The 12,956-nt window shown below is 42.5% G+C and overlaps 1 protein-coding gene across 1 annotated transcript in view; it reads right to left on the bottom strand.

Moving 5' to 3' along the window:
- SEMA3C (semaphorin 3C) overlaps positions 1-12,956 on the bottom strand; it is a 141,783-nt gene that overhangs the window by 60,295 nt on the left and 68,532 nt on the right. The window contains exons 2-3 of the mRNA XM_058657423.1: positions 5,433-5,593; positions 3,781-3,843 (exon numbers count right to left, since the gene is read on the bottom strand). Of these exons, the coding sequence (XP_058513406.1) occupies positions 3,781-3,843; positions 5,433-5,593 (224 nt within the window). The remainder of the gene's footprint in view (positions 1-3,780; positions 3,844-5,432; positions 5,594-12,956) is intronic.

Below are 12,956 nucleotides of genomic sequence, written 5' to 3' on the forward strand. Positions count from 1 at the left end.
AGCACATTGAAAAAGAAAAAACATTCCAATAGAAAGCAGAGCATGAGTAAAATGACAGGGCATAAGGACTACAAGCTTCCCTAGGGGAACACTGCCTCTGGGAGCTGGAAGATGACTATGAGAGGAAACCACAGGGGCAATTAGAGCCGGTCTGTCATCATACTGGGAGTCTTCAGAAGCGCAGGGGGATGGTACTATAGAGAGTATGGGGTAAGTATAAGGATTCAGAACAGGACAACCTGATTTCACACCCTGGTTTCTTCTTTTGTTTGTGACTGGAACTGAAGAATGACTTAGTCTTCTTGGGTTTCAGGCTTTCTTGTCTGCCTAACAGCAATGGTCATCTTTGTTATGTGTGGTCTACCTGGGATTGAAAAGCAGCTGGCCTCTAACAAGCCCCCAGAACTGTCCCTGAGAAATCGTGTGAGGCAGACAGGGAGTTCATTCCACACAGAGCTTAGTACTAGTCCTGACAGTAGCAGAAATCCTTAGGAGGCCTGGGGAAAGAAGGGAAACTTGGGATCTTCAGGGGAAATTAACACCCGTGGTGTTTCCTGTTCATGGTACATTCCCCTTCAACAATCGTAATAAAACTAAAGCTGTGCATGTTACACAAAATGTAACAACATTTGATTTTATGTGTACATGGGGAGCTGAAATCCTGCACAAATAGACCTTCAATTGTGGAGAGCCACTGACTTATCGGTTGATATGGTGTTGGGTGTTATGGCCTGTTCTAAGCTCTCTACAAACAGTACCATGTTAATCCTCTTATCTACCCACAAGGGAGCTCAAGGATTGGGCACACTTCATAGTTAAGGGAACCCAGACACAGGACAGGCTGGGTTTCCATAACTAAAGACCTAATTAGAGCATCTCTCCTACTCTCTAGGTGCTCGGCCAAGGCCTTCAAGAACTTGTGCACTGAACCTGCACAAAGATAACTATGGTGTGATGAGCTTTGTGGGGCGCTGGATGAAGTGACTCCTTGGGACTCTCCCACACAGGAAAGTACCTCGCCCCAGTCCTAGCTACTCTGAGCTTCTAATCTAGCTTGCTTCTCATGACTGCCAAGGAAAGGATGATGGTCCAGGCAATCGGGTCCTCCACCCACAGGGAGGACCTAGTCTGTGCTTACTGGTTTTGATCTTGCCTCATTGTGGCTGCTATGGGCACCTGGGGGATGAACCAGCAATGGAAGATATCTCACTCTTTTTCTCTCTGTCTATTCCCTCTCTCTCTGTCTATCCCCTCCCCTGTGTATTTTTCCCTGTAATTCTGCATTCAAACAACAAATATTACAAATATTTACATACAAATAATATATATGTACATATGTCCCAGAGCAAAACAAGTTTATAATAATATTAATTCCTCACGGTCATGGGCATATCAAGCAATAAAAAAAAGGACCAGGTTTTTTTTCTCTACATTTTTGGTCTGGAAAACAAATCAAGATATTTAATGAAGTTATTCTAATAGGAAAATATATTTTTCAGTAGCTTCCTATTGCATGGCCATAGAATTAGGTAAAATAATGTTCTGTGATTAATAAATCAAGGTTGATGATGCGTACATGCACTTAATTAAGCCTAAGCAGACTTGATCCTGCTTAATGTTTCAATAATTTCCTGTACTAATACATTCATTAAACTGAATATCATTAGCCATTTTTGACAGCAAGTGCTGTGCTTAAATTCAATCTATTTAGAGAATTAATCAAAACAGTACCATCTGTATATAAATTGTGTACATACAGCTTAGCTCATGAGGGCAATTGCAATGGCAATGGAGCCCCTGGATTTGGCCTGGTCTAATCCATTATCGCAGACATTTGGCAGTTGAACCAGGGCATGGAACTTCTCTCTCGCTTTCAAATAAACAAGTACATTATTTTATTAAAAAAAATTTTGAAATGCAAACAGAGCTCTTCCCTTGTTACTCTTCTGCATATAGCACGGAGAAGAATTTAAAGATGTCCACCAATGATATACAGGATGCCAAATGACTGAAGATTTTATGTCATTATTTGACATAAGCAGACAGCAAGCCAGAAAGCATCTCATTTCACCAAAGGAAAAAACAAAGAACCAGATAGCTTAACTAAGATTCCTCAGACAGTTAGTAAAATTTGCGAAAATCAAAATTATAGGAGAAGGTCCTCTATTCTCCCTGGGGCGGCTTCTTTGAATAGGAGATGCGAATGTTTCTTGAACAAAGGACAATCAAATTTAATAAGGCAGTCACCACGTGTTATGGTGTTGAAAGGCAAGACATCATTGCTGGGGAACAGTCGTCATTAGGCAATGAACCATCTACTGTAATGCACCCACATGGATGTCACTCACCTAAGGGCAAGACATCATTCTTCAAATGACACTTCCTTCTAAGATGGATTTCATAAAAAGTTTTCATCGCGAACACTTTCAACTGTTTCTTCCGCATTTTTTTTCTAGATTTTACCCTCTATATAGTGGTCCAGCAAATCCCTTATAATCGTGCAAGTTGCTCCTTAGAGAATATACTGTGAAGCACAGAGCTTACTCACTCCTGGTAAGCTTTCTGGCCAGGAACTTTCCAGTGAGACCCCAGATTCTAGGTTCCCTGGATTCTTCTGTTATCCTCCCTTAAGCCCAACCTGCAGCAACATGACATGTGGAATGATCAAGGAGAATCAAATTTCATTTCCACCCAGCCTCCATATTGCATCTCAGTCCTTCATTAGTATGCATTTCCAGGCTCATTTGATTAAGCTTGACTTTTCCAACAAGATAATCAGATTGATTGGAGTCAGAACTGTGTCTATTTTGGGGGCAGAGTGGTCTGTGGCAACCAGCACTGCACCAGATACATAAGAGGTCCTCAATCAGTACTTACTGATGATTGAATTCTGAGTAATTGAATTCTTGAAAGATGAATTGAAAGCAAAAGTGAGCAAAGGAATTTCTCGAGCGAAGTATTTGCTAAAGGCCGGATGTTTTTTAACCCTTGTTTTCCTTACATTGCTTTTTGTGATTTCAGGCTTGAAATAACAAACATTGCAATAAAAGAAATGACATGGAGACTTCAGGGTATTCATTTTGTGAATCATACATAATATAGATTTCCTCCATATGCTTATTTGTGATTTTAAGAAAGACTACATGTTGTCAACCCGAAGCAGTCATTTGCAGAAAATGATACAGATTTCATCCTTGACTCTTTGATAAGGAATCCCACCGAAGAGAATACAATTTGAACAAGAGCCGCACACTGATTATTTATGAATACTTTTATCTGCCTGGATGGCTGCTTCTGAGGTTATTTTTAACGAACAAAGCTGCGATTGCATCACTGTTGATTTTTATCTTTGGAAAGTACTAGCAAACCTGTACCCATTCACACAGAATCTTTCTTTAACAAAGCCACGTGTCTCCTGGGAACTGTAACAGACCCTCGCATCATCAATATTTCTGCAACCTGCTGGGAATTCTGCAGGGTGGAACCACTTGGAGCAGGGGCTAATGACTGAAATCCATCATAAAGTGTGCTTGTGTGGAAATTAAAATTAAAAAAAAAAAAAAAGAGCAAAATGGGGCATTTTTAACCAGTCAGGAATTCCAAAGCTACAGGCTTTACGGTGTAAAAGTTTCATTGTCTTCATATTTGGAACATCTGTCCAGCTGAGGATTTTAAAAACTAACACCCCCTTCGGTCTCACTCTTGGCTGCACTCAAATTACACGAATTCAAAGAGCAAATATTTAGAGTTGTGTGTGGGGGGGTTTTCTTTAGCACTCACTGTGGGATCTTTGCCAGCCATTTTGCACTCTTCAACTTTGATTGCAGACGCTGGCCAGAAAACCTGTCCAGAAAAGAGAAGAAAGGTTGGTTGCATTATCTCACTGTGATAAATGACAGCTCAATGCTCGTCACCTATTTTTCCCCAGCCGACTTGAGTCGGGCATTTCTACAACTACGCCTCAAATGACTTATCAACTCAATACTCGGTTTACTTGTAACAACGCCGTATGTCTTCATTAGTTTTTCTTTTATTTTTTAAATGTCTTCATTAGTTTTTCTTCTAACAAAGTATTTAACACATGGTCATTCATAAATTTTCTATGAAAATACAGTTATAAGCATGGGGGGGGATGTTTAACCCAGGAGTCAAGCTGCTGGTTGAGCTGCTCATATCCCTACATGGGATGTCTGGTTTCTTATTCTGTGCTCCACCTCCTGACCCTAGCAGACCCCAAGAGGCAGTGGGGACTGTTCCATGTGGAAGAACTTGCTTAGGTCCCCAGACTCCAACTCCCACCCAGCACAGCCTGGCCCTCACAGACAAAGTCATTTAAGAGAACAGTGGATCGTAGGCCTCTGTTTTTTTTTTTTTTTTTTCTCTCTTGAGTGAATTAATTAATTAAAAAGTTGCTGGAGTTTCTGAAGTAATTCAATGGGCCCCCAGTACTGCAGCCGCTAAAATCCAAGAGTCTACATCATTATATCCTTGGACCAGGTGTGGCTTTAACGATAACTTTTGCTAAGTTGTCATAACTTTGTCAGTGTTGACATGGCAAACGCGCAAGACTCTTAGTGCAATGATTTCACAGCGAATCTACCTTTACTTCCTCACCACAATGAAACTCGATTTTATTTTCTGCTTGTACAACAGAAAGAGAAATACTCTGGGGGGTTACTCTTGTTCGGCCAAACACGCCTCTGGGGACTGCTCTGAAAACTTCCATGAGTTACATGTGGATCTTCTGTAATCTATTAATTTCCTTTCCATACTTCATGTCCTTCTTTTTCTTTTTTTTATATCCATATATATGTAAACACCAAAAACATTGACGTATTTTGCTCCAGTTTCGGGATTGTAAATAAATAAATAAATAAATAAATAAATAAATAAATAAATACAATTTCAAAACTATGAATTTAGGCCAAGCAAAAGCTGAACTTGAAATATTTTCAGTCCAAGAACTAAGGATTTCCTTCACACTTGACATGAAAGGTAGCCAATATTCTCTATTGGTTTCCATGAAATTCACATCATTTCCCGTTGCATTTGAATCTTTAAAGAAAGGGGCCAATGGTAAGCAATGATAAAGGACAGAGCCAGTCCCTCTCCAGGTACCTCAAGCTCTGATCCATCACCCTGATGATGTCTTGGGGAGGGCTGTGGAAGATGACCCAGGCTCATGGCTTCAGCCTGGTCCAGTCCTGGTAGCTCTGGGCATCTGGGGAGTGAACCAGCAAATGGAAGATCTCTCTCTCTCTCTTTCTCTTTCTCTTTCTCTCTCTCTCTCTCTCCTTCCTTCCCTTTCTTCTTCCCTCTCTCACTCTGTAACTATGCCATTCAACAAAATCAATCTTGAAAAAAGAAAGAAAAACGCACCTAGAAAGTGCCATTGCCCTAAAAAAAAAAATACAAAAAATTGATGGACTCACACTCAAAGGTTCTTGACTTATATTGTTAATATTCAAGGAAAGAATGTGGTCTTTGCTGCCCACATATATCCGATCTTGGTCTTCATCCATTAGTAATATCCTGTAGTCTAGCGGGAGGGAGGATAAGCTAAAATACTCAGCAGTCTTGGTTTCTCGAAGTTCTGGAAAAACAAACAACACAAAGAAATAACACACGTGAAAATAGAGTACTCTGGTTCTATGATTCTACTATTTTGATGGTTCTATATTTCTATGACAGAAATATGTCTCCAAAAAACTCAAGACAACGAATCAATTTTACAATAGAGTTACAGTCATGGCTTTTTGGTCTATGCACAAAGTAAGAGAGAAGCAAATTAATAGTCACAGTGTTAAAGCTTATGACAATAAAACTATTGTCTGCAACCATCTCAAATCTGTTTTGTTACTGGATGACATCAGCTTGAAAGTGGTCAACGAAAAAAATACATATGCAACAAGAGGGGGGCAGAAAGAACAGAAGCAATGGTGCTCTTAATCATTTATTCTGGACCTCAATGTAGTCATCTGTTTGGGATCATATGGAAGCACCAAGGGCCAAAAGAGGGGTGGGACTTTGGCCGGGAGGAGCAGATACCAGTTGAGGTGTCCTGCTTCCCTTTTGGAGTTACTGGTTTTGAGTTTAAGCTCCAAGCCTGTTTCTACTTCTCCACATCTGTGCCCTTGGAGGCAGCAGGTGGCACAGTCGAGCCCCTCCCATCCCATCGGAAGACCCGGAGTCATTCCTGGCTTCTGGCATTTCGAAGGGGAACCAGCAGATCAGAGCAGTTCTTGCTTTCTCTCGGAGATAGACGAACAGACCAATCGCTCATTGAGAACAGACTAGGGAATGAGACGTGTATGGAAGCAGGGTTTAGGGGACTAACCTTTCTGTTACCGAGCCTTACTGGTTTAGAGAGGTGGCACAGTTAGCAGATGGTGCCACTGGCCCAGAATCCGCATCAGCTTCATTTATGAAGAAAGCAGAAATGGGGAAAGAAGGTTGTCCGGGGGGAATAAAAGAGTCGTTGGAATTACTCAAGGGTTGGCAAAGACACGGACAGCCTTGAGCTTTTGGTAACATCCAAATGTTTTATAAAGCATGCTTCTCATATCCCAGGGTTGTGACTCCTGCCTGAGCGAATTTACCATAGAACATCAGGAACGAGGTATAGCATGGGTTGCACAATTGATGTTCACCAAGTACCTGCAGATAGGTAACTTTCATGCAATACAGAGGAGAGTAGCGACAGGTGACTGGATCCAAGGAACAAAGCCCTATTGCTGCAGCTGGAATTCCGGCTCTGCCATTTCTATGTCTACATGTGTTTGGCAAGTGGACTGTGGTATGCTAATGGGTAAAGTCAAAAATAACAGTACCTACATCACTGGGTTGTGTGGAGATATAAGTCAGTAATATTAATGAGGCACTTTAAGAGTCCCCGAGCTATAATGACATTCACTACATGGGCTATGTATGATTAAGTCTTGGGGAATATGTCAATCTTTAGCCTGCAAAGAAAGAACACATCCTTACAAAAGGGAGGTAGAAATAGAGGCATGTATTAGCCGATTTATATTTAATAATAATATGGTTATTTTTATACTGGACTGTGTTCAAATTAAGCACGAGAGGACAATAAAAAATTTAAGCATTGTTAAGGAAAATAACAGTTCGGAAACGCAAGATCATTTCAGAGTCTGTCAAGGAACAAACACTGTTTTAGATAGCAAGAAAAATGTTGACAAACACCTGCTGGCTTCCAAAGAAAATAAAGGTTTAATGGGATAAGCGCTTAAAATAATCCACACAGAATAATATTCTGAAGTTAGGGTTGGACAAAAGGGGACTAGGCAATTCCCCTAAAAGGTGCCTGCTAAGGAAAGGGGAAATGAAACCATCTTTATTACCTTCCTTGACAGATGAAACTCACCTATGGAAAGATTAAGGTCGAATATGCAAGAATCAGGTTGACCCCCATGGACAGAGCAATGGGTGGAACTCTCAACTTCATCCCATCTTAAGTCAACAAGGATATTTCAAAACTTCACAGTGACTGAACAGGCACTCCTATGTGCCATGCGGCTATGACAGTGTGCCCTGCTGCTATGCCAGCCCAAGCGCACCCTGGCATGGATCACTAGCCAACAATATTTAAGGGGTACCTTGTTGCGGAGTACTGACATGAGTTTCATGGGTCCTAAATGCTGGCACAGAAACTTTCCTTTCTTCGTCTCTGGATTGTATAGCCTATGAGCATACAGTACTTCTAGCAAAGACAATTACCAAGAATGCCTCCAGTTAAACAGGGCGAGAAGGTGTCTTCGAGAAATAAAAACAAAAACATCAGGCCTTTTAAGTAATTTCCAAGTCACTGTTTCACCACAAAACTGCACTAACACTGGACTATTTCAGAAGATTGAAAACTTCTAGAACTTCGTTCTGACACACTGGTTTTTAATGTTCACAGCACCCAGCTTCCTCTCTATCACCCTTGCAACCATGGTTTAAGTGTTATGTTTAAAATACCTCCTTCCTTTCCCTTCCCTTTCTTTCCTAATCAACGTTGAAATACAACCAGGAGTACATCCTGAGCCACAAAAAAAAAGCCTCAAGTGAAATTTACTAGCAAGTAACAAACAATGGCAGCGTCTGACGTTCGAAAATGATCAGTTTCATGCATCAAGCCAAATACCGCAAGGAGCAATAACCACATTAGCTTAAGACCTTTCTGGTCCATGGATCTTTAGTTTTCCAGCCCATAAAGCATCTTCCAATTTAATTACCTGAAGCTCACGGACAGTTGACAGCTGTGAACCAAGGATGATTTACTTTAAAAGCGTTGTTGTTACGATACAAGGGTAGGCTATTTTCTTAAAAGGTTATTTACATGGTTGTTAGTAGCTCTTGTGGAAATTTGGAACTTGGGGACTTTTTCATCTTCTCTGCTTGGAATAAGGAGAAGAGTTCAAAGCAAAGAGAATTTTCTCTATAAAAAGAATAACCCAAGCATCCATCACTTGGGGGTTAAGGCAGACACAAGGAAATTCAATGATTTGGCGACAGTGAGAGAGGTTCACAGTTGGTAGACTTTCATCTAAAGCAGTCCCAGAATGGTTCTACCCTATACTCCTGTCAATCTTCATAATGATGTCATCCTTTTTACAGCATCAGAGGGACAGCAAGCAGTGGTGCTTCTAAGGACATGATCTACTGACAAAATGAGGAGAACTTGCCAATAAATGCATGGACTCCACAGGGGGCAATACAAACAACAAAACACTGAACGCTTCTATGCTAAAATCTGCACCGTTGCTGAACCCCCAGGGTGGAAATTTACTGTGATGTTTCCTATTGGGATATTTCTAGCGGCCAAATTTGCAGCACGCTGTGCTGGAATAGAATCGACATATTCGCACACACTGCTTTCTGTAGGGACAGCTCTGATGCGCTTCGAGAATATCCCCAGCAGGGAGAATATTCAGATTCTGCAACATGCAAATCCCTGGGGGCGGGAGTTGTGGTGTAGCAAGCTAAGCTGAAGTTTGAGTTCTCTTGCGCAACAGAGTGTTTGCTTTAAAGCTTGGCTATTCCACGCTTAAGATTCAACCTCCGGGCCCGGCGGCATGGCCTAGCGGCTAAAGTCCTCGCCTTGAACGCACCGGGATCCCATATGGGCGCCGGTTCTAATCCCGGCAGCTCCACTTCCCATCCAGCTCCCTGCTTGTGGCCTGGGAAAGCAGTTGAGGACGGCCCAATGCATTGGGACACTGCACCCGTGTGGGAGACCCAGAAGAGGTTCCAGGTTCCCGGCTTCGGATCGGCGCGCATCGGCCCGTTGCAGCTCACTTGGGGAGTGAATCATCGGATGGAAGATCTTCCTCTCTGTCTCTCCTCCTCTGTGTATATCTGGCTATAATAAAATGAATAAATCTTTAAAAAAAAAAAAAGATTCAACCTCCTGCTAGAGCATGGGGGTGGGGGGGAGCAAAGCATGGTTCACACAGCTGGTTCCCTGCTGCTCCCACACTGCTGAAGTCCCTGGCTCCTGGCTATCGCCTGGCCCACTTCTGGCTGTTGTTGACACTGCTATAGCGAACTTGTGTTGGAAACTCGCTCTCCCTCCCCGCCACTTCCCTGGGTGTGTCTCTCCCCGCCCCCTTGTCTTTCGGTTGTTCTTTCAAGTAGATTACACCAGTAAATACTTTAAAAATGTGTAAACCCTAAAGATATAACTTTCTGTGTCTACTTAAGCGAGGCCAGGTTTTTGATCTAACAATTATAGCATAGTTCCATATACATGCGTACATCACTTTTGTCAATGATACTCCGTCTTTGCCTACGTAAGAATAAATATGTGTTTTCTGTTAAGCCAATCAGTGATCTTGAAATCTCATTAAGGACCTCATTCATATGCTCAGAACTGCAATTTTGGCGAGGAAGATGAGCGAGGGTAGTGTTTTCTTATATGAATTTTATACACCTGCTTAAACGCACGTAGAAAAACTCATTTACCCAGATCAACCCTTTGACATTTTTATAAAATTCAAAGCTATGTAAAGGACTCCTGGATTGAAAAGCAGTCCACGGGAATCTGCTGATTAGAAGCGTATGAGGTAGTTACTCATTAGTTACATTTAAAGTTCATGATGCACTATGAATATATTTAGGCAACACAGAATCATCGAGCCCTTAGCATCATAGCAGTCTAGACGCTGTTCAAACAAAAAGGACAAAACCAGAAAATTCATTTTGTGCCATGACGATAATGTCACCTCTCCCCTTAGGCTCAGTCAGCCCTGGCCATCATTTCATCTGGGCTCCAGGCAGAAGCCAGTGTTCTTAATTTTATTTAACACCCATTTAAAGTCCCTGCGTTAGGTGCTTACACTATGTAGTCTGACCCACAGAGAAACTAAAATTCAGTGAGTTTGAGCAGTCGGACCAAAGTCCCACATTGACCCAGCAAGAGACAAGATCTAGCATTCAAAACAAAGTAGCTTCTTAATCCTGGAATTTAACCCAATATCCTCCCGCTTTTCCAACAGGCTACCGTGCCTCAATGCTTATTTATTTCCCTATTCAGTAGCCTAGAAAGTATCAAATGGTGTAAGATATGCCTTGGTTTCTCCTGTTTTCTTGGTCCGTCCAGGAGCTTGAGAACAATCAAGGTCTCCTGGATGTTGTTCCCAAGAACTATCTGCAGCTGAAGGTGAGAGTGGGCGTGGCTTCCAGGAGATAAAAGGCTCTGCTTGTCTGTTTCTTCATATGATTGGCTAAGTGGAACAAAGTGACGTGCATATTCATGAATGCGGAAGGAGGAAAATGGTTCTACTGAGTGAGCTTGCCCAAAGAGCTATATATAACACCTCGGGTTGGCGGCGGCGCAGGGGCATAGCCCGCTGGTTTTCTGCCTGAAGTGCCAGCATTCCATATGGGTACTGATCTGTGCCCTAGCTGCTCCACTTCCAGTCCAGCTTTCTGCTAATGGATAAGGAAAGCAGTGAAAAATTGTTTGAGTGAATGGGCCGCCGCACCCACCTGGGAAAAAACTAGAAAAAGCTCTTGGCTGCAGGCTTTGGGCTGTGTCTGCTTGGGCCGCTGTGGCCATTCTGGGAGAGAACCAGCGGAGGGAAGCCCTCTCAGGGTCTCTTCCTTTCTCTCTCTTTCATGTCACACAAATAAATCTTTCAAAATGAGAAAGAGACAGGCAACAGTGGACACAGCCAGTATCGGGTACTACATCCAAGAGATTTTCAGACACACAGTGAGCTGCAGGAAGAACCACCCTCACCAGGGTTGGCCCCACACAGCCACAGTCTGTTCCCATTTTTTTGCAGCCCAATTCTCAAGTACCCCCGTTTCAACTCTCAAAGAACTCAGGGTGTACATTGCTAAACTCAGTCGTCATTCGTTCTGTTTCCGTTTCTTAACAATCTCCTTGAATGGCTTTTTGTTACATTTAGGATGAACTCCAAATTTGCAACATGGCACATCCCCAGAAACCTCACTCATCACCACGGTCCGGTTTCTTCCTGTTCTTGTTCTGACCTTCCAATGGCTACAAACTTGCCTCCCTGCCTCAGGATATTTGTGCCTGCTTTTCCTCCTGCAAACAAGACCGTCCTGCCTTTTTCTAATTTAGGCTTCTAACGCAAACAATAGTTTCGATTCTCTTTGGGCAAAGATGCTCCACAAAAGCTCCCTTGATCTTGAGAAGGGTTCATGTCTCAGGTTTGATGCTGGTCCCTTTCGTGGTTTTCTCTTCTGGAATATCACAGGACATGGTGTACATTGCCACAGGCTGGGGACTGGAAGAGTGTCCTACTGAGAGACCTACTTGCTCTGCTATGCAGTTTTATCGTTAAACTGTGAATCTGCAACAAAGTTCTTTGCTCATTTAAATTGTAACTTTTTGTGCTCTATCCAGTTGCAAGAGTTGTAAAATCTCAGGCCTGCGAAAAACTGAGAACCTGGGGCTGGTGTTTGGCCTGAAGGGGGACCACGATACTAATGAAGGTTGGAGTGCTGAGGTTCTATCGCTGGTTCCAGCTCCTGACTCCATCCTCCGGTACTGCAGAACTCAGGCAACAGCAGGTGCTGACTCTGTTAGCCGCATGGGAGACCTGCATTGAATTCTTAGCTCCCAGTTTTGGGCTGCTGCATCCCTAGATGTTAAGGGTATTTGAGTTGCGAATCAACAGACGGGAGCCTCTCTTTGTCTTTCTAACTATTATAAAAATAAAACATGTAGGGAGTTGGTGCTGGTGCTGGTGGGAGCCCCACTTTGGGATTAGCCCAGTAGTGCTGATAGCCTAACATCATCTTCTGCAGGCGGAGACATCCCTCAAACTCTCCCCTCCACACTACTCCCTAAGGAATCCTCACTCTCCTTGTTCGTGGCCCCCGTAACAAGTATTCTGTATTATTGGAGCACGTGGTTAAAGTTAACCCAATTTTCAACTTATTCTAACTCAGGCAGGGAATAAAAAGCTCTGTTTAAAAGTTTGCCTCAGAAATACAGCCACAGAAATGCAATTGTGCTCTTTTATAGAAAACCAAAGGTCAACCAAAGACTGACTTTTTCATTCACCTAGCAAACATATATTTCTCATTGGTGTTACGTGGTCGAGATACAGGAAGAATTTTAAGTTCTGATTTCCCATTCATTCCGCTCTGTTGGAGGCATGACTGAGGACTTCAAATGTTTCTAGAAGTCAAGCTTTCTTTTAGCCTAAAAGGAGCAATGGCCAGATTAGACTTTCAGAAGGAAGAATAAATGAGGCAGTGGCTCAGGTGTCTTGGGAGACTGAATTCCTGGAAATTAAATTTAATTCTGATCCTACGAAATGGTGGGGCCGTGACAAGTGAACTCGTGTTTCTACTGTAAGCGCACTATTTCCGAGTGTCTGTTTGAGTTTGTAAACACGCAGATAAGCTTGTGGAAGAAGAAACATTTCATCTGAAACTTGTTTTCTAGAACTCTCGACACTCCTGAAAAAGCT

Source organism: Ochotona princeps, chromosome 32 (assembly GCF_030435755.1).
Source record: "Ochotona princeps isolate mOchPri1 chromosome 32, mOchPri1.hap1, whole genome shotgun sequence".
Classification (NCBI taxonomy): domain Eukaryota; kingdom Metazoa; phylum Chordata; class Mammalia; order Lagomorpha; family Ochotonidae; genus Ochotona; species Ochotona princeps.